The following is a 22,478-nucleotide window of genomic DNA, read 5'->3' on the forward strand; positions in this document are numbered from 1 at the left end:
GCTTTAATGTCAGTTAAAAAAAAATAAAGTCATCTTTAATGTCGGTTGTCCACCGACATTAAAGATGAACCAACATTAAAGACCTTCAATAACACCTTCAAAGATGTTGGTTTATAACCGACATTGAAGGCCTTTAATGTCGGTTTATAACCAACATTAAAGATGTCTTTAATGTCAGTTATAAACTGACATTAAAGCCCAACCGACATTAAAGGCCTTTAATAACGCTCGCAAAGATGTCGGTCGCCAAGTGACATCAAAAGCCTTTAATGTCGGTTTAACCGACATTGAAGGCCAGATTTCTTGTAGTAATTACCTTCACTACTACAAAACTGAGTTTACTTGACACTTTTTAACTGTCAAGTATTGGTTTACTTGATGCTTTTCAATGTGTCAACTAATCCACTGTCAAGAATAAGGGAGGTTTACTGGACAGTTTCTAAGTGTCAAGTATAATTATACTTGACATTGAAAAAACGTCAAGTATATAATTATACTTGACAATTTTTATGCGTCAACTAATCCAGTGTCAAGAATAAGGGGGTTTTATTTTTGACAGGTTTTACACCTCAAGTGAAACTATACTTGACAGTTTATAGGTATCAAGTATATAATGTTTGTTCAAATAAAAAAATTATATATTTTAAAATATCCATATATCTTATATTCACCTGTTTTGAAGTCCAACAATACTAAAAGACACATCAGTTGAAAAATTGAATCAACCCAAACTTTCAATGAAAGAACTAACAAATTGCATATATATCCTTGAATATACATATAGTTAGTCATTACATACTTACAACTTAGGAACATCGTTCTTATTCATATTTCAAAACAAGTTATGATCATCATTCTTAATCATAAAACACAAAGTATATGTAATAATAAGAAACAAAGACATCACCCTCCTCCGAGCCCCACACTCTTAGATAACTCCAAATTCAAAGTCTCACGATTGTTATCATCAACTCCTTGAAATCTACAAACAAAATGAGAACAACATTAAAACTAAGAACTCTAACTTTTAAGTCTAAGACCTTTGACACTAAAATTATGTCCTTGAAATAGACACAAAATGTAGGATCTCTATGAAGTATTGGACGCTTACAACATACTTTAAGAATTAGTGGATGGTTGCTCACATAGCTATCAAAAGAATAAGAGAGAACACATGGGATGTCATCGTTACTACCTAGAAAGTATCATCGATGATACTAAAAAAACAACTAAGGTACCCATTATCTAGGAAAGCCAAACACCAACTAAAGCTAACAAACCAAACAACCAAAAACAACTAACTAAAAACAAACAAAACTAACAGACAGGGCTGTAAAAGCAAGTAAATACAACAAACGCTAAAACACTTAAAAACCCAGAAAGCCGCTACATCAAACAAGCTATATTTTTTTGGATAAGAGTAACATCATAAGACATAAATGAATAAACAAATTAGTAACAACATTAATTAGGAAAAAGGTATGAAAAAGATATTTCAGCCAATATTTCATAAAACCTAGTAGATTCTTGAGTAAAATTAATCTGCAAGACTGCAAATATTTAGCCAATACCTGTTGCAAGTATTCTTCAATACTTGTTGCTTCAGCATGAAACACATCCTCAAATGTAGTCTTCAAAAGAAGAAATACACATAAACGAAAAAGATTAGAAAGCAATAGCATACCAGAATAAAACTTTACACTGTAAATTAGATTAGGGCAGCAAATATAAACACAACTTTACAAGAAAAAATAATCTTGACCATATAGGGAAAAGCCAATGTTCATTTTTTAGTCATATGTATAGCCCATTAAGCCATACGAATGCCAGTTTTGATAAGCATCAATAAATGGGAAAGCAATGATAATGAAAGCCAATCTTTTACTTCGTGTAATAACAAACAAAATATCCTACACCTACCGAGTAAAGAGTCTCGATGATATAGTCCAGGATGCAACTGAGAGACGAAAATAACCAGAGGAACTAAATTTGTCTGTTTCCAGTAAATAGTAAATATCAACTGTTCCAATACCGTGTTAAAAGCCTACATCGGTATGCTACGAGCATGTAGCTTATTACTTCTTTTGTATAAATTTTTCTTTTTTTATCAAAAGGTTACCATCGATTCCATTCATTGCACCGACAATAACTTGATGAGCAGCAACATCGTATACATGACGAGTTGTTGTTGCTGGACCAAAAACTCTATCTGAAACATGCAAGAAATACCCATTTGAAAGAAGAATAACAAATTTACTGATACACGGGTCCGAGGAACAACTGAACAGCCACTAAATAACACAACTATGTCAAAAAAATTATAGAATGTAACGACCCAACTTTCCGAACTAAGCTGAGGTCACTACTCAGTACTAAGACTCGACCACAAGACACACAAACTCATAAAGGACCGGTTACAATTCATTAAAAACGTTTTATAATATTACAAAAGCAGTTTCGGGCCCTATTTTAAATCACAGTCACGAGAGTTTCAAAATACAGTACTCAAATCATCAAACACAAAATCACAAAACCAAATATTCTAACCGTGACTCGATCTGACAGTGAAAATAGAGAGTAACAAAAATACATCAGCGGAAGCATAAAGAAAACCAGATGCGTCCATATGGCCTTCACGCATCCTTCTTGCCCCTCGTCGGTCTGCCCCTCGCTGTACCCTTACCTGAAAAGTTAAAGAGGAAAAAGGGTGAGTATAAAATATACCCAGTAAGGGACCCACTACTGGGCCCATTGGGAACAACAGTTAACTTCCTATTCAGGGGTACCCTACGTAAACAGTCTAGTGGTTCCGTAGAACGCACACATCAATCTCGTGATCCCGAAGGATGCATGTATCAGTCTAGAGACCCCGAAGGATACACCTATCAGTCTAGTGATCCCGAAGGATGCACATATCAGTCTAGTGATCCCGAAGGATGCACATATCAGTCTAGTGATCCCGAAGGATGCACGTATCAGTCTAGTGATCCCGAAGGATACACCTATCCGTAAGGTACACTACCCCATAGATGAAGCTAACTGTTACCCCTCAGTCCATACTAAACCGTTTACAACAGTCACACTCCGACAATGTTCATATTGCAATTTCGTCATAGACTTCGTCAATCAGATAGTATAGGTTTAAACAACCATATCCTTAGTTGCTAAATACGTATCCAATTCACACATCATTGTGATATTCTTTAGATCCAGTCAACCAGTCAAATCAGAATCGGACTCCCAGTCCTTCCACGACATAATTCCATAAACAAAATCCAGACAATAGACTACCACATACCTAACCTTAAGACTTTTAAGTCCATCGACATACAATTCCAGTTCACAACATAGCCCATTAACATAACTACAATACACAGAACATTCGGGCATCGGTGTCTATCCGTAAACAACTCATTTCACACGATGGCACATAAGCTACAACTAGCGGTCACGCTACCTTTAATCAGACAAGAGCATACAAGTGATATGTATTAGTCAAACATGCATCAATTCATTAAGTATAGTTTCTAACGTATAATCCCCTGTGGATTACTACGTTTCAAGCCTCGACCCGAGGTTCAATAGTAGGAAGTCCCTTACCTGATACTTGGTTATGCCCCTCGATCGAGTCCACGCTCAACGAATCCACCTAACGAAAACACAAGGGTTTTAAACGACGATACTAGTAAAAGTCATTTTTAAATGGTCCTAAGCAACATCCGTTGATGTACCCGAGAAAAGTGAAAGCTATTTCCAAATAAACCTGCCACGAAACCCGAGAATTTGAACGTCAACTCCCTAATACCTTCAAGGAACGAAAAGTAGGACCATGTCTTACTTCAATATTCAGACTCGAATCGGTTATAGCAACATTGGGTAAATTACCAAAATAATCCTTACCGATGACTCACCGTGACCCTGAAGTGGAGGGAGAAAATGGCTTAAGTGGCTCGGCTCGGCTTGGCTCGGCTCACCCTCGGCTCGCGGTTCAGCTTAGCTTGACTCTCGGCTCGCGGCTCGCGGCTCACGGTTCAACTCAACTCGGCTTGACTCGGCTCAGCTCAACTCGGCTTGACTCGGCTCGTGGCTTGGCACACCCTCGACTCTCGGCTTGGAAATGTTCGACGACCGGCTCTGCTTCGACGTGACGGAGGGCGGCGGGGCATCGGCAGACACGGTTGGACGAAGGACGCACGGCGGCGTTCGGTTGCGTGAGGCCGAGAGGGAGATTGGAAATGGATGGGGCCGCGGCCGACGAACGTTGAAGCTGAAAAATTGCCGACGACGGAAACGGAGACGGAGACAGAGGTGGAGACAGAGGCGGAGAAGGAAGAGGAAGGTGGCGACTGGCGGCGGCGATTTCGTCGGGTGAAGAACGGAGGAAGAAGAAGACGAAGAAGAAGGAGAAGAAATGTCGGGAGGGGGGGGGCGGACGTGCGCGGCTAGGGTTAATTTAAAAATAAATATATATATATATATATAATAATATTTAATTAATAATAATCTAATAATAATAATATTAATATTAATATTAAATTATAATAATAAAATGAATAATAATAATAATAATATAATTAATATTATATTATTATTATATCAATTTACAAAATATTAAAATTAAAGAAATTCGTAACCCTAAATTTCTTTTTCTTCCCTCTTCGAAGGAAACCGAGAATTTATACCAAAATTTTAAATTTCCAAAAATTCACGCAAAATGATAAAAGTTACCTCAAAAAATTCGGGGCGTTACATAGAATACTCAAAAAGTTCTAGAACAATTTTTCGAAAGCTTAAATCACAATATAATTCAAAAAGAAAAGGTACTTGCAACTTTTTGGCTAAAAAAAAGGTTATGGAGTCAACAGTTGACTACGCAGGATAAAAATGAATTCAAGATCCAGAACAACTTGATGGTAACCAATTCAAGCAAAGTGTGACCAAAAATTGAAAAGGAGTTCAAACGAACCAAATCCATAAGCGATGGATGAGTTGAATTTATTCCTCACTGTGTATTCTCCGTCCGCATACCAAGCTATCTCGTCTCCTTTATTAAGCTCTCTACCATTGCTCCAAGTCAAAAACAAGAAGAGAAAAGAAATAGAATAAGCTTCCAAGTACCATCACCAGCTCGAAGACGACAAACTTATCAGCCTCCGCCAAAATCGGTCCACCATTTTTTCAAAGAATCGAGTAAAAAAAAAAAAAGCAAACAATACCTCAGAGGTCGAAACCTAACCGTGACCGTCACATTTTCTTTAGCCTTCAAGACATCGAACCAGTCAAGTGGAGGAGTGGAAGGGCTCGGGTTACAACTAGCAATTGTCATCGGAGAAATCAAAACCTTCGACAGAGGTCTCGAAGACGCCATTGAAGAAGGAGTTGTAGATCGCTCGCTCGGGCTGGAGGCCGGCAACAACCCCGGAGACTTCCGTGAGCGGAATGGCGAGATGTTAGAAGGTCTTTGGGACCTAGAAAGGCTCGTGGAGGACGCCATTTAGGGAGTACAAACAAGCAAGGAAGATCGTTTGTGGTGTGAGATCGTTCTGTGACCGGCCGTTTGGAGGGATCGTTTGCGCAATCATGGCCAAGAAGGGGAGCGTGGGAATTGGAGAAAATGGGGGAAGAGGAAAGGTTTGAGGGAGAAAAGATAGGGTTTTTCTTTTACAAATTGGGAACAAAAGAAAATTTGGAGAAAAAAAGGGAAAAGTTTTTTATTAGAATTGAAATTGGGGAACAAAAGCGAACTTTGGAGAAAAAAATAGGGAAAAGTTTTTTTTTAGAATATGGAGAAAATATATATTATTTGATATTTAAAAAATGTCAAGTAATTAAATCTAATCTTGACGCTTTTAATCTGTCAAGATATTTAAAAATAAAAAATAAAAAATTTAATTTTTTTTTACTTTTTTTATTCTTGACGTTTTTTCATATTACTTGACAGTTTTTATTAAAACTGTCAAGTATTTCAAAACTGCAAGTGTCAAGTATTGTCAGTTTTCTAGTAGTGCTTCTCCTGGACTTTATTCTTGGAATAGCTACCATGCTCAGATGTTGGCATGTTATGAACTTGCTCTTCCAATTCTCGAATGCCAAACTAACGTAAGTAGAGTCCAAAAGGTTCCTAAGCTGTAAAGACAACCAAACAATATATGCTTAAGTGTGAGTTTTTCCAACTCATAACCTATCAAAAAGTGAGAAGGACTAAATGACCCAAAATGGAAACAAAGTGCCCAAGTGCAACAACTATAGTGCCAACCCAACCTAAGTAGTGTTCAAGAGGTGCCCAAGCTGCAAAGGCAACCAAACAATGCTTAAGTAGCTTCCCCTACTCATAAGCTACTAGACCCCAAATTGCAACTAGGTGCTAAGTGCAACAACCCAAGTGTCAAACCAAGCTATATACACTAAGTATCAATATATGCATGATTAGCTACCATAGCTATAGGATAGCCACAACATAGTACAACTCAAAGTATACAATAAGTGTGTAATATATGCATGATTTCAAAATGAGAAATGATATATACATACCTTAACCATATTGTATATCTTTTTTTTTCATCTCAGTTGGCATGAGCTTCCAAGATGCATGTGTAATTGGGATATGATGATGCACGCAAGATCCAATGAATCATTGTAGCTTATGCTCATTCTAGCCAATTGATACTCCATTTTCATTGTAGTCAACTACCAATCTCTCCCATGTTTACAAAAATTCTAGACGTTTTAAAAATGTCAAAATTTAATAAATATTACTTGACATTTTAAAAACATCAAGTAAAAGTACATAACACTTAACGTTTTCTAAATGTCAAGAAAGGTTCCATAGTGAAAAAATTTACAAATATTTGCACACCTCCGCCTTTTCATAAAAATTCTTAACATTTTGAAAATGTCGAGAAAACAATAGATATTGCTTGATGTTTTGAAAAGTCAAAGAAAAGTATATATCACTTGACGTTTTTTAAACGACAAGAGAGCCGAAAATTGACCCACCTCCACCTTTTCATAAAAATTATTGTTGTTTTTTATTTGAAATAACTCATTTCTTGACATTTGGTTTTTCAAAAACTATCATATAATTAAAATCACAAACATCAAAATAGCCCTTTTTTCTAGTAGTGTAATATGGTCTCTTTTCTTTGTCCATTTATGCTAAAAACAAACGATCGCAGTCACTTTATAGTACCATTATCTTAATATCATTGATATATAATAGTTTATTCAGGATATTACTAATAGGTGCTATCAGTGATATTATTTATAGTAGACATAAAAATTATCAATTGATAGCCTAATTAAATCTCAACAATTCGAAATTGATATGTTTACCATGGAGATATCACTTATAAAAAAAAATATCCTTATAATGATATCATTTACAGTTGCTATTAGTGATATTCTTCTAATGCAATCATCGATAAATAACGTTAGTGATATCATTATATGTTGATAGAAATATAGAAAAATTATCTATCGTAGCTATTAGGAATAATATCAATTGATAACATCTATGAAAAACGATATCAGTCATAGGAATTGATACAACATTTCTCCAATTGAAAGCTATCACTAATAGCAGATGTTATCAACAGTAATAGCTAACTATAGAAACTAATTACCATATTTCTCAAATTGAAAGTTACTCTTCCCTTCGATGGTTATCATTGATAAAAGTTATCGTTAATAGTCATTATCAACTGATAACATATTTCTTAAATTAAAAGCTATCATTGTTTGTATCTATCAATGATAGCAACATATAACAGCTATCAATTGCTATCAATGATAATATTAAATTTAAGAAAAGCAGAAAAAAAATACTCATAATGATGACAAGCTATCACTGATAGTAGCTAATAGGGATATTTACTAATTGTAGTTATTAGTGATAGTTTTCAATGTGCAAAAATAAAAAAGAAATGTGCGAAATAATCATTTTTCAAGTTGAAAGCTATCAGTGTGATAACATTCATCATTGATAGCAATTACCAGTGATATATGTTATCATTTATAGATGCTATCAATGATAGTTTTTAATTTAAGAAATTTTGTAAGAAATGCCTAAAATAGTAGTTGGACGTGGATATTTTAGCATTAGAGAGACATAATGATTATTTATGTGTTTAGTTTTTGAAAGCTAAAAACCAAAAACAAAATTGGTACAAAACAAAATGGAAATGAGTCATGGACGCTTATGATGGATAAACATAAACATTATGTGGTTACTATACTTTTCAACATCATTTGAAAATTAGTTTTAGAGACGTTATTTGCACGATTGCTAAGTGGGATGTTTCTTGTACACAAAAGATGATTAAGAAAGGTGTAGTTTGGATCAGTAAGGAATTATTTCAGAGGTAGGAAAACAAATATTGAAAAAGAAAGATAACAAATCGTTGATAGCCACAAATTGAATTAAAGTTGAACATGGAAAACAAATTTCCCACCACCATATACCATATCATTAAAAATGTTATCTAACAGTTTACAAATATTAATTAAATATCGTATTCAATGCTTGTTTTTATCAAATGCTACAAACAAACAAAAACAAAAAAAACATATACTTGTTTATCTTTCTACACGATCGTTTAGCAAAATACTTCTTCAAAAATTTCTCCAAAACTCTTGTTACGAACAATGACCTTCAACTTATTTTCGGGTCACATAGTTTAAGAACTAATAAGTCTTCTTGTCATTGTTGATGAAGTGAAATGTAAGTCATGATATTATCTATAGTGATAACATATGAGTCTTTAGGATTTGGTTTTGGTTCATTATCAATTATATAATACTAATAAAAGCTCGATTGTTATCTTCTTCACTACTACTAGAATCTGTTTTAACATCAAATAGAGTTGCAGTAAGACTTCTTTTTTGTTTCTTCAAAAAGTTTGGGCACTCTGCTTGATAATGTCCGAACCCTTCATATTCTTTGCATCTAAATGATATGTTTGTTTTACCTGTAGTATTACCATTGTCTCTTCTTCTATTAAAAAATGGTTTTCATTTTTGCAATTATTTCCATAGTTGTTCGTTCCTTTGTTAAAAAATTTAACAAGTTTGGAAAACTCCTTTCCCTTTCATGTCTTCTTTGTCTGAAATAGATATCTCAAAGGTGTTTAAGGAACCAAACAATTCATCTAATTTTAATGAATCAATTTCATGGGCTTCTTCAATTATGGTAACTTTCGTTAATGGCTAGACAGATAACAAAAGGAAAACAAAGACAAAAGAACACTGTAATTTTGAAAACCCAGTTCGGTGAGAACCTACCTACTTCTGGATAGCTTTAACATCTCAGATAAAGAGACTTTATTAAAATTCAAATAAATAATAATAATGAACACATTTCATTAATCTAGAAGACACTCCCCCTAAATTTAGTACTCCTTTTATTTTTTTCCAATTAACTAAAAATAATTAAGCTCCCCCTAAATTGTAATTTGAAATCTAATGAAGATTGTCTGGCTCCTCGCCTAAACTCATTTTCAATTACCAACGTCTTTTTTAAATCTCCCATCCTTATATAACTTTAGACAACCCTTGATTTGAATAATTGAATATTAGATATCAAGCTCCCCCTTGATTTGAAGCTTCCAATTATTGAAGTCTTCTGACTTCTTTAATCTCTTATCTTCGATATAACTTGAATCGGTCTTGAAGAAGTCAAGTATTCTTCATAAAAATACATGTTCATGAAGGTAAAGACTTACCTTCATAAAGATTCTTCTATGGGTTTTAGCTTGAATGCATTTTCATTCGATACATCAAGGAAGAATGTATTTTCCTTTTTATAGATAGAGAATGGATAACTTGAAACCAGAATAGGAAAAGTAAACTCTAAACGTTTTTTGTTTAAATAATCATTAAAGATTCTTTGATCAAGGATCTTGAGAAGTCTTGTTGATGAAGTCAGAAAAATATATTCTCTAAAAAATCTTCATGTAAAAGAAAATGCAAATTTGTTGATGATGTAATTAAAATATCTTCTCTAGAAATCTTCATGTAAGAGAAACTGACACCAACTAAGGGAACAACAAATATCCCTAAAAACTTGGAAGATATTTTCCTTTTTATATTAAATAATTAAAAAGCAATTAAATATTTTTTTTGTCAAACACGTAACAAACTTTATGTAAGAGATATAAACATGTATCAAGTTCGAGTATATAGTCTAAATGGTCTCTTGTATATTAATAAGGTTGGGTGTCTCATTCTGAAGACACTATGGATGCATCCCGCTTTGTAGTTAGTACAAACGATGTGGTTATGAATCGTTCATATGGAGGCATGAAAGTGAGGGCGTCCTATGTAAAGAAAACACATAAGACTAGAACCATGAAATAGTCACTTTTACGTTGTAACACCGTTGATTGTATAAAAGTGACTAATTTGATTATTTCACTATAAAGCTTCCAAATTTCACCCTCAACTCTTAATTACTTACCTTAATGTCAAAGAAAAACACCCACAAGACAGTTAACAACAACTTCAAAGCTTCGAAGAAACACCAAGTTATCCTTAAAAAAACAGAGAAAACCCAACTTCAAACTTTATTAGTAATGAGTTATGTCCAAGAATTGAAACAAAACTTACCAAAAACTCACCCAACTTAGTAAATTCGGTGAGTGGCGGCACCACAAGGTGAATCCCAACAGCTGGCGGAGTTCGATCGGGAAGGAGAGCGACAATGACTTAAGTGCAGACGAACAACAAACGGTTGGCGGGGTGCTACTCGAGCATTGGCTAAGGTTCATGAATGAAGAGGAATGGCCACAAAGATGCATTAAAGGGTGGCACAACATAATAATCATTGGCTGAGAAGACTCGCAGCTAGAATCGTGAAAACCGTAATTTCTTTTCCCAAGTCCTTATATAAATAAATTTATTTATTTATGTTAAGAAGTGTGAGCCTAAAATATTTATTGATTAATATATTTAATTTATGTTGCACGTGTGCTTGAGGCAATAGACTTTATTGGTTACAGCTTTGTTGAAATTTTGTTGGGAATATTTAGAATATTTCGGAAGAAGGGATTGTCGAGATCTACCGTAAGTGCATGCTGCCTGACAAAAATATAAATACACAAGGTTGAATGTGTTGGACTGGTTGTTGCAAAAACCATCAGGTAATACACAAAGGTTGAAAACTGGGTGTTGCACGTAAGTATAACCTGGAATGATTATAATCAATATAACGTGCTAAAATTGATTAAAACAATTATGCAACGCTCAATCATTAAAAAGATCGTGTATAACCAAGTCGAATGTGCAGAACCCTAATTGGATGATTGATAAGACAAAGGATCAAGGGGGAGATCTTCATCTTTAGTTTACTTAATTAAGAAGTAAAGATTAAAGGGGAGTTGTTTCAATTTAATTTAGAATATTCATAGTCTTAAGCATATTTGGTCTGTGAATTTATCTAACAATAGTAGTACTGTATAGAGTGAGAAATATATGTAAAATTTGTACTGTTAATCATAAGATATTGCTCATGATGTATGATTGTTAGTAGTAAAATCTCCTATCACGGGTCAAGTACACACCAGACGTAGATGCAGTGTCATCGAATTGGGTTAACAAACCTCTGTGTTTCTACTGTGGCTACTATATGTGCTTATTGTTGAACCTACTATAGTAGAACGAACATGTCATCCATCTATCATCTTAGTTGTTGATTGTTTTATTGTTTTTCAATTGGTATCAAAGTGTGTTTTTGCAATGGATTCTCTTCGTGAAGGAACATCAACAACTAGACCTCTAATGCTGGATGGAACAAATTATGGCTACTGGAAAGCAAGGATGATTGCCTTTCTTAATTCAGTGGATAACATATGTTGGAAATCCGTTTTGACAGGATGGGAATCGCCTTCTGTTAAAGATGTTGCTAGCAAAACTACTCTAAAGCGTGAGATTACCCGGACAAAGGAGGAAGATGAAGAATTGTTTGGAAATTCGAAGGCTCTAAATGCATTGTTCAATGGTGTGGACCATAATGTCTTCAAGCTTATTAACGCATGTACCTCAGCAAAAGAAGGCTAGAATATTTTGGAAGTTTGCTTATGAAAGAACCTCTAAGGTCAAAATATAAAGACTTCAACTTCTAACTTCACGATTTAAAGTACTCAGGATGAACGAGGATGAAACTATAGCAGAATTTAATGTTTGGGTTCTGGATTTCAAAAAATGAATCATTCGTTTTGGGTGAAAAAATCACTAAATCCAAAATTGTATAAAAAGTTTTAAGGTCTCTCCCTCCCAAGTTTAGCATGAAAGTGACAGCTATTGAGGAATCGAATGACATAACCACTATGAAGTTAGATAAGCTGTTTGGGTCGTTATACACGTTTAAACTCACTTTTAAAGATCAAGGTTATAAAAATAAAAATGGAATCACCTTTCAAAGTGTATGTGAAGACACCTCGAAATAAAATTAGAAAGCCCCTAAGAATGAAAATCTCGCTGAAGCAGTTGTATTGTTGTCCAAGCGCTTCACCAAGTTCAAGAACAAGTTTTATAAGAAGGCAAGAAGTTACGACTCACAAACTAACCGAGATGGTGTTAGTTCTAATGCGTCCATTTCGAGCATGGAAAATGTGGATTTTTCTCCTTGGAAGCGTGATCAGGATCGTGGAACACCATACAAAGACAGATTTGACAAATTTGATAAGTTTGTGAGGTGTCATGAATGTGAGGGACACGCACACATTCAAGCGGAATGCACCATCTATTTGAAGAGAAAGAAGAAGATTCTCAACATCACTTTGTCAGATGAAGACACGACGTCAGACAGTGAGTGTGAAGACTACGGTAGAGCGTTAATCAGTTGTGAAGGTGAAGGAAGTTTAGAACTACTGAGTAATGATGAATTGCTACTTCAAGCAGTCATATAACCAAAACCAAATGCATAATTGAAAAAAGAAGACATAGCTGAAGATCAATCACTTGTACCTCTCTCTATACCCCCTACTGAATTCGAAGAACTATTGTACTTGTGGAATGAAGATAAAAAATTACTAGAACAACATTGAAAAAGACTTCTAACCCTATTTAATGATAATTATCGATTGATGATGATGATAATTGATCTTAAGAGTGAACTGAGAAAAGTTAAAGGAGAATATGAAAGTCTCATGAAATCTGTCCGACTATTGTCTTCAGGAACCCAAGGTCTTGACGAAGTCCTGTAGGGATAAGCTTAAAAACAACCAGGAAGGCCTTGACTACGATGATGATTAATCATTATCAAAAGAAAAAGCTTCGGTATTTGTTAGGGCCACTGATCAATAGTATCGAAGGAAGTGGGTGAATCATCAAAGTGTCAAACTCGAAAGATAAACAGTTGGACATCATAGAAGAGAATATGTCACTACTACGGAAAAGCTGGACATATCAGACCTTAGTGCTATAAACTACATCAAAGAACTACATCACCTTGACATTATACAAAGAGAACTGTTATTGAGAAAACATTGAAGAAATTGGTGTGGAGAGTAAAAGAAAGTGTTAAATGTTGTGTAGCCTTCACTATAGTCCTCCCTACCAACTCAGATGACTGGTATTTTGATAATGGATATTCGCGACACATAATAGGAAACTCTCTTATGTTCACTGATTTAATTTAGTGCAGGATCGGTCGAGTAACATTCAAAGATGGAGTCAAAGGCAATGTTATTCGAAAGGGCAACATCGATCTACCTGAGGCCCCAAAACTAAAGAATGTCAGACGAATAGAAGGGCTGTCGGTAAATCTTATTAGCATTAGTCAACTATGTGACCAGAGATATCTAGTGAAGTTCTCTAAAGAAAAATGTGAAGTTTTGAAGGCTGATCAGTAACCTATTATGTTAGGAACCAGATTGTCGACAACTATTATCATTGGGACAAACCAAGCTAAGAACTAAAATGCAACTTGTCACGGTATGCTGAAACTATGCTGTGGCACAAACAACTTGGTCATGTCAGTATAACAAAGCTGTGGAACATACAAAAGGCAGAGGATGTACTAGGATTACCTATGTTAAAACAATGTGATGTGTTATTATGTTCAGAGTTTCTTGTAGGGAAACATAATATAAAAACATCTCACAAAGTAAATGATCAGGGGTCTTCAAAGTGTATTCTAGATCAGGGGTCTTCACATGTAGATAGTCTTAGAGGAAAAATATATGCGCTTGTAATTGTAGACGATTAAGCTCGATACACTTGGGTACGTTTCATCAGAGACAAAGTAGAAACTTTCAAGGTCTTTCGAATACTATGCTTATAGCTTTAACTAGAAAAGCATCAGAATATGTGTAGAATCATATCTAATCAAGGGAAAGAGTTCGAAAACCAATATTTCATTGAATTTTGTCAATCAGAAGGAATACTTCATGAGTTCTCGACTCCTATGACTGATAGAAAAATGGTGTTGTTAAAAGGAAGAATTGAACACTGCAAAAGATGTCAAGAGTTATGATTCATGCGAAGTCTCTACCGATTCGTTTTTAGGCAGAATCCATAAATATAGCATGTCATATACACAATCGTATAGCACTTCGTCTGTAACAACCCAACTCCTTATACTGAGTCGAAGTCATTACTAAATGTAGAACAAGTGGTTTAAGTCATAAAATTTAGTAAAAACGCATAAGGTTCGAGAAATTTATTTATGAACATCCAAACGAAGTAACATGCAAAAATGATATTTCGTTCTAAAGTCCTACTCGGGCCCTATCTACTTTAAAAAATGGTAAATAGTGAAAAATACTCAAACTCAGGTACTAAAGTCAAAACAAGAATAAGCGGAAGCAGAAATCCCTATGGCTCGCCACGGTCACTTCTGGTCGCTCGCCAGCTTGCCTTTGCCCTTACCTCGTCCTCTACCTGAAAACATGACATGAAGAGAGTGAGTATACAATACTCAGTAAAGGACCCACTACTAGTCCCACTAAGTGCCTGTTAACTTCCTATCAGAGTCCTGTAACTGGTACCCAATCTCTAGCACGTTCCCGAACACGTGCAACATGCACTCCCGTAGGAACGTAACTCTGGTCTTCGGTGTCCCAGGGGACACCTAGGACAATCGGGATGCGAGGACCCCGTCGAGTCACTCGAGTCATATCTATATCCATGCTAGACTGGTGTCCCGTGGACCGCACAGTCCTAAATAGGTGGTAATCCCGAAGGACACCCATGCAGGTACGACTCTAATAGGTTAAGCTAACAGGTACCCTAATCACAGCATACATACACATGGCATCATCATATAATCATAACAGATTAATCATCATTTCACTCTCCATCTCAACATCCGTCGTACAGCCATAACAGTTCTCGTCATCACAACATCATGCTATAATATAACCATATCATCAATCGCATCATACTATCATTAATTTCATGCATCGTACAGTCTAGTCCTCAACATGCACAATTGAAAGTATACGTGACCTCATAATTCTAAACATGGAGCTAGTAGTAGAAATCTCTTACCTGGAGATTTACTTGGCGAGTTCTAACCGCGAGGCAAGTGTGCTTTCCAAGCAACGAGGTCTTAACTGTTTAATACGCGAAAATTCGTAATTGAGTCGCCAACAACTAACGGTTCAAAACTCAGTGAAATGACTTACCCTAGAAAGAGGTTGCAATGCTGAGCCTCTACTGAAGAAAACCCACGCTGCAGCAGTTACTTGGTCCAAGCGTCCCTTAAGGAAAATAATTTAATTTAATTCCAAATTAAATTATTTAGTGTCCAAAAACATTGAGTCTTACTGGGTAATGCCAAAATAATTAATTTAATTACCAACAATTGGATGGAAGGAGCCAAATTAGGCTTGGCGGCTCGGCTGGAAAGAGAACAGGGACCGGCTCGGCTCGACTTGGCGCAGGGATCTTGCGCGTGCGGCTCGGCTTGCGACAGCAAGGAGGCGCGGCTCAGCTTGCAGTGCAGGCGGCGCGGCGCGGCTTGCACGCGGAGAGGGCTGGGCACGTGTGGGCACGGACGCGGGTTCGGGTTCGGGCGAGCGGGCGTGGAGCGGTTCCGGGTTCGGGTTCGGACGAGCGGGCGTGGAGCGGTTCCGGGTTTGAGTTCGACGGCTGGAGGCGCGCGGCTGACTACCGTCGACTGCTGCTGCTCGGTGACTCGACAGGACGCGGCCCACGCGACGGCTGCGCACGGTCCGGTTGGGCTGCGCGGCGACTCGGCAGGACGCGGCTCACGCGACGGCTGGCTGCTGCGCACGATCCGGCTGGGCTGCTCGGCGACGCGGCAGGGCGCGACTTCACGCGACGGCTGGCGGCTGCGAACGACGCGGCTGAGCTACTCGGCGACGCGGCAGAACGGGCTTCAGGCGACGGAGGGGCTGCGTCGGCTCGGGTGCGCGGCGGCGGCGTGCGGCGGCTAGGGTTTGTTTTTCTTTTTTTTTTTCCTTTTCTTTTCCCCTCTTTCTTTCTTTGATTTTTTTCTTCTTCTTTACGCACGAGACCCAAGGCTTTTATAAAACAATATCTCTTTTCTTTTCCCTTAAATAACCCAAACCAACCATCTTCTCTCTCTCCAAATCTCACCAAATTCAACCAACCCTCCTTTCATTTAACATTAAATCACCAAGTAAATCTAAATACTAAAATAGATAAAATAATAGAAAAATACTTAATATTTAAACGAAATGGAAAATCCCAAACTTTAATAAACCGGAAAATTCAAAATGATAAGGTTCTCCCAATAATTTGAATTTTCCAAGATCATACATAAATATTAATAGCAAAATGAACAAAAACGATTTTGTTGGGGCGTTACATCGTCCTGGGACAATAGTCACGAACTATCAGCTGTGGAAGGGAAGGAAATCGAACATTCATATATTTGGGTCAAAAGTGTTACATCCTGAATGACAGAGAATATTATTAAAAATGGGATCTAAATCAGATAAGGATATATTTCTTGGCTACTCTGTGCACAGTAAGGCATGTAGAGTCTACAGCAAGAGAACATGGACTGTAATAGAGTCCATAAATGTATGCATTCCTGATATTGAAAATCTTGCCTCGCAAAGGGTTTTCAATTATGAAAAGGTGTTTTGTACGAAGGATCCCAGTAGCATGGTAGAGAAATTGCCAACTGATTCTTCTGACAGAGTGCATGAGTCTCTAAACGTGAATTTTGTTGATATATCTGATATATCATATCAGACTCTTGATACAAATCCTCCTACTTCATAAAGGAGTTTATTTATAGATACTCATGTAACCTTAACAATTCATGATTCGAAGACTAAACTGTTGGCACCCTCTGCACATGTGAAGAAAAATCACCCAGTAAGCAATATTACTGATGAAATTGACATAGGAATTGCCACGAGGAAGAAAACCAGACCAGACTAAGCGAAAATGATAGCAAATGTGTGTTTTATTGCAAAAATTGAACCAAGTAACATTCAAGAAGCTTTGCAAGACATTCAATGGATTGAGGCTATGCAAGAGGAACTTCATCAGTTTGAAAAAATCAAGTCTAGGAACTCACACCATGACTTGAAAATGTTAATATCATTGGGCAAAGTGGACTTTCAAGAACAAGATTGATAGAAAGGAAATGTTACTAAAAAAAAAAGTCTTCGTTGGTAGCTCAAGATTATTCTCAAATTGAAGGAGTGGACTTTGGTGAAACCTTCGTCCCTGTAGCGCGACTAGAATCTATTTGGCTACTACTAGGTCTTGTGTGCTTTCATCGAATTAATCTGTATCAGATGGATGTAAAGAGTGTGTTTCTCAACAAATATATTATAGAGGAAGTCTATGTTGCACAACCTAAAGGTTTTGAAGACCCTGCATATCCAGATTATATGTATAAACTAAAGAAGGCTCTATATGGGCTCAAACAAGCTCCTCAAGCCTGATCTGAGCACCTATCCATATGTCTCGTAGAGCAAGGGTTTGCTAGAGGTGGTTTGGATAAAACTATGTTTATTAAGAAACAGAGGAATGAGTTTCTAGTGGTGCAAGTATATATGGACGACATTGTATTTAGTGGATACCCAGATTCCTTAATCTTGACCTTTGTTGATCAAATAAAGAAGGGGTTTGAAATGAGTATGGTTAGAAAACTTACTTACTTCCTAGGACTTCAAATTTAGCAAGGTGAAACAAGGATATTTATATCTCATGAGAAGTATGCTAGAAATTTGATCAAGAAATTTGGTCTTGAACAGGCCAAGGTGAAACGTACTTTTGTTGCTACACAAATCAAAGTGTTGAAAGGTGATGGTGGGAAGAAGGTCGATGAAAGTCTATATCAAAGTATTATAGGAAGTCTATTAAATCTCACAAGTCAGCTAGATATTATCTATGCTATTGGTGTGTGTGCTCGTTATCAAGTTGATCCCCATGAATCTCACATTCGCTGTGCTAAAAGGATTTTGAATATGTACTGAGAACTGTTGATTTCAGGATCTGGCAATCGTTTTGATACTACTGTTGTATTGCTTGGCTACTATAATGTTGATTGGGCTGGGTGTCCTGATGACAAAAATCGGGTGGGTGTTCCTTTCTCGAAAATAATTTAATTGCATGGTTTATTAAAAAGCAGAACTGCATTTCACTCTCAACGGCCGAAGTAGAGTATATAGCGGCGGGAAACAGCTGCACTCAGTTGCTGTGGATGAAGCAAATGCTCACTAAATATGATATTAGTCAAGATACTATGCTTTTATATTATAACAACATGAGTGTGATTCACATCTCGAAGAATCTCGTTCAGCACAGTTGAACTAACACACATTGACATCCTTCATCACTTTATTTGAGAATTGGTTGATATAAAATTTATCTCGTTGGAACATGTACAAAGTTTGATTCAATTAACTGATATACTAACCAAACCCTTGGAAACTTCTTTGTTCGAAAATTTGCATGTAGGGTTAGAAGTGTGTAAAGTGTCAGCCTAGTAACTAACTACAATTAAGCCTATCTCATTTAGCATGTCGGCCTACAGGACTACTTTTAAAATTTACACTAGAAGAAATCTAGTCTTTAATGTCGGGTGAAAAAAGTGAAAAATGGGCTTTAATGTCGTTTTTCAAAAGGCGGATGTTTAATGTCGGTTTTAAACCGACATTAAAGATAGAGCTTTAATGTCGGTTTAAAACCGACATTAAACACCCTGCTTTTTTTGAACTGACATTAAAGCCCATTTTTATTTTATTTTTATTTTTTAAATTTGTAAAAATTCAACTTTCTCTCTCTTACTTTACTCTTTTCTCAAACCCTCCTACACACTATTTTTCATCTTTCTCAAATTTCTTTCACCCTTCTCAATCATCTTTCTCAAATTTCTTTCACCTTTCTCAATCTCATCACTTTCTTCCCTCTCTTCTTCGACAGCTGCCGCCACCACCACCAGCATACATCAGATTCTTCCATCCCTGTCGTCGTCGTCAGTTTCTTCCATCCCTTTTTGAATATGTAATGTGTTTGTTTGTGTTTCTTTTGCTTTGGATCTATTTGTCGTCCGCATCCCTAACCTCTTTTTAATGGGAAAACTGAAGTGCTCACAAACCAAGGGGTAAAACCAAGTGCTCACAATATTTTACAATGTCGTCCGCATCCCTAACCCCTTTCTCAATCTCATCCAAGTGCTCACAAACCCGAGTCAGAGTACGTCAACCTCAAAGTGAATGGCCAGGTTCTGATTCCATCTTCCATTTTGCAGTTTTTTTTTTTTTATTTTTTTTATTTTTTATTCCTTGAAACCAAACTGGAAATGTAATGTTTGATTGGGTTTGTGTTGTGCTTGACTTCATTGTTAGGATGGGAGCGAAGTGTATTTCAGGATTTCTAAGAAATCCGAACTCAGCAAACTCATGTATTCTTACTGTAAAAGACAAGAGTTAGAGTTCAGTACCATTGCTTTTCTCGTGGACGGCCATCCCATTGCTGGAACCCAAACCGCGGAAGAGGTTTTTCCAAGCTTTTTCTAAAAGGGGTTCTTTTTTTTTTTTTTTTTTTTAATTTAAATTTATTTTGATTTCAGTTTTTGTGTGGTCATGTTGGTTGATTTGGGTGTGATTCTTAGCTGGGGTTGGAAGATGGAGATGAAATTGATGCCATGAAACACCACTACGGCGGCGGCGGCGGCGGCGGAGCAATCTGAGTTTTTCGTTTCTGTGGAAAAACGGTGATCAAGCGATATCTGTCTTTTGGTAACGGTGACGTTTGGTCTTAGTGTTAAATCTCATGTTTGCATTCGATTAATTTAGCTTGGCGCCCTTATTTTACAAGGGGTAAAACACAATATTTTCTAAATTAATGGTGCTTTTTGATTTCCTTCCTTTGCCTTTCACAATATGCTATAATTTTGGATTTTGGTTCCCATGATGTTAATGCCATGTTGATTTGGCACAGGGAAAATATGAGCAACAGTATGAGAGTACAGAAGAATTCAAGCAAGAGCTAAAATTGAAGGTTCGAGAAATATTAACAGAACAAGAATGGAGGAGGAGAAAGATGCAGATGAGGGTATGCAGGATGCTCAGATAATTTTATTTTCCTCTGGATTCTTTCGAATTCTAATATTTGGGAAGGATTGTTCATAATCTTTATTGCTTTTCTTGCATATAGATTTCTGAGGAAGAAGGCAGATTGAAGAAAGATTTCTGAGGAACAATATTCTCGCTTACTTCTTGGTTTGTTTGTATGTTTGTTTGTATATGTTTGTTTGTATGAATATTGACTTTCTCAATGTCTTCTTTCATTTGTCTGGAACTGGGATTGGGGAGTTGGAAACTAACTTGTTTTGTTTGACATTGTTGTTTCGTTCTGTTTATGTGGATTGATGGTAAATGAACTTTCCCCATTCATGGTATCTGGCACATGCTGACGTGCGTACTTATAATGGAGTTTGGACTAGTTCCCATGTTGGTGATTTTGTGTGTGTTACTTCTTTTGCAGGCGATATGAAAAAGCATCTGGTGGCAATAACCGGTTTGCAGCTTGAAGAGCAGAGACTACTATTTCGAGGTAAGGAGAAGGATGATGATGAGCATTTGCATACCGCAGGGGTGAAGAATTTGTCAAAGATTTTACTCTTGGAGAACAAGACAAACAAGCAGAGGAAGGTCGTGGAAGATGTTAAGGTGGTAGAAGAGGTCGAGAGAAGTGGTGAGCTTTCGAAGGCATCAGCAGCCATTGCTGATGTTCGGTCTGAGGTTGATAAGCTTGCAGATAGGGTAAGTTTCCCTTGGAGTTTTTCAAAATACTTGATTTTGCTCTGTAATGGGATTCAATGCTGGTTTATATTTTGGGAGCATGTTCATTATATTGTTATCTCTACAGGTTGCTGCCTTGCAAGTAGCTGTTAATGGTGGCACAAATGTTGAAGATAAAGAATTCGTAGTATCAACGGAGCTGCTGATGAGACAACTGTTGAAATTAGATAGCATTGATGCTGAAGGGGAAGCAAAGTTGCAGAGAAAAGCCGAGGTTAGTATTTAAACATTGATGGTCCTTGTTGGGCAGTTTGACCATGCTGATCGTCTATTCAATAGCATTAGAGATACTTGGATAAGTGCAGCTGGAAAGGGAAACACGTCAGACGTGAAGGAACTCATTCCAGAATTCTTTTACATGCCAGAATTCCTCGAAAATACGTTCAACCTTGACTTGGGAGAGAAACAATCTGGAGAAAAGGTTTCTACAAGTTTTATTTATTATTCTTTATTCTAATATCTTTTATGATTAATTCAGTAGCACACCCTTTAAATTTACTTGCATATTATGGTCTATCAGCGTATTGGGGTTAGGCTGTGCGCCATGTGGGATAGTGGGAAAGGAGTTGGACCAAAAATTTTAATTCAAAATACTTGTAGATATAAAAGGGGAGCAATAATGAACCGAAAAACAACTGCTGTACTAAAAAACCATTTAACAATCTTACAAATTAACCCTTGACCAGATTGTTTATCATTGGACGTGGTTTTCTTGGCAGGTTGGTGATGTTGTCTTACCTCCATGGGCCAATGGCAGTGCTAGGGAGTTCATCAGGAAACATAGAGAAGCATTGGAATCCGACTTTGTTTCGGAAAATTTGCATCATTGGATAGACCTCATCTTTGGATATAAGCAGAGAGGGAAGGTGGGTTTTGAAGTTGACAGCCTCTGCTCTTCAATCTACGTCGTTTAGTTTCCTTGTAAAAGATTTTCAATTTATTTTCACCTGTCGCAAGTGCCAAATGGTGTAGGTATACTGTTGTAGGAAAACTTCTAACTGTTGGATATTTTGTATTTGACAGGCAGCAGAGGAAGCTACCAACGTGTTCTATCATTACACATACGAGGGGAGCGTGGATATAGATTCAGTGACTGATCCCGCAATGAAAGCCTCCATTCTAGCACAAATTAATCACTTTGGCCAGACACCCAAACAACTGTTCCTTAAGCCCCATGTCAAAAGGCGGGTTGACAAAAACATTGATGCTATTGAATAGTTGTCT

The 22,478-nt window shown here is 36.7% G+C and overlaps 2 protein-coding genes across 5 annotated transcripts; one reads left to right on the forward strand and one right to left on the reverse strand.

Moving 5' to 3' along the window:
• Positions 1 to 840: 840 nt before the first annotated feature.
• Positions 841 to 5,467, reverse strand: LOC127151136 (kinesin-like protein KIN-7C, mitochondrial). 4 transcript variants are annotated; one of them, XR_007823883.1, is made up of 5 exons: positions 5,217 to 5,467; positions 4,967 to 5,058; positions 2,591 to 2,683; positions 1,572 to 1,631; positions 841 to 982 (listed from the first exon to the last, which is right to left on the reverse strand). XR_007823883.1 is itself a non-coding variant. In XM_051090532.1 (3 exons), exons 1-3 carry the CDS (start codon positions 5,366 to 5,368, stop codon positions 2,634 to 2,636), a joined length of 294 nt encoding a protein of 97 aa, XP_050946489.1. In that variant the 5' UTR covers positions 5,369 to 5,467; the 3' UTR covers positions 2,422 to 2,633. The 4 variants fall into 4 exon arrangements, 2 of the variants coding, with proteins under 2 accessions (XP_050946489.1, XP_050946488.1); XM_051090532.1 differs by lacking the exons at positions 841 to 982; positions 1,572 to 1,631 and having other exon boundaries at positions 2,422 to 2,683; XM_051090531.1 differs by lacking the exons at positions 841 to 982; positions 1,572 to 1,631 and having other exon boundaries at positions 2,422 to 2,683; positions 4,967 to 5,067.
• Positions 5,468 to 20,327: 14,860 nt separating this feature from the next.
• On the forward strand, positions 20,328 to 22,447 carry LOC127151137 (BAG family molecular chaperone regulator 4-like). Its single transcript, XM_051090533.1, has 5 exons — positions 20,328 to 20,505; positions 20,608 to 21,215; positions 21,322 to 21,675; positions 21,974 to 22,120; positions 22,278 to 22,447. The coding sequence occupies exons 2-3, from the start codon at positions 20,829 to 20,831 to the stop codon at positions 21,478 to 21,480; spliced, it is 546 nt and encodes a 181-aa protein (XP_050946490.1). The 5' UTR covers positions 20,328 to 20,505; positions 20,608 to 20,828; the 3' UTR covers positions 21,481 to 21,675; positions 21,974 to 22,120; positions 22,278 to 22,447.
• Positions 22,448 to 22,478: the final 31 nt, after the last annotated feature.

The sequence above is a fragment of the Cucumis melo genome, chromosome 10, assembly GCF_025177605.1.
Source record: "Cucumis melo cultivar AY chromosome 10, USDA_Cmelo_AY_1.0, whole genome shotgun sequence".
Lineage (NCBI taxonomy): Eukaryota > Viridiplantae > Streptophyta > Magnoliopsida > Cucurbitales > Cucurbitaceae > Cucumis > Cucumis melo.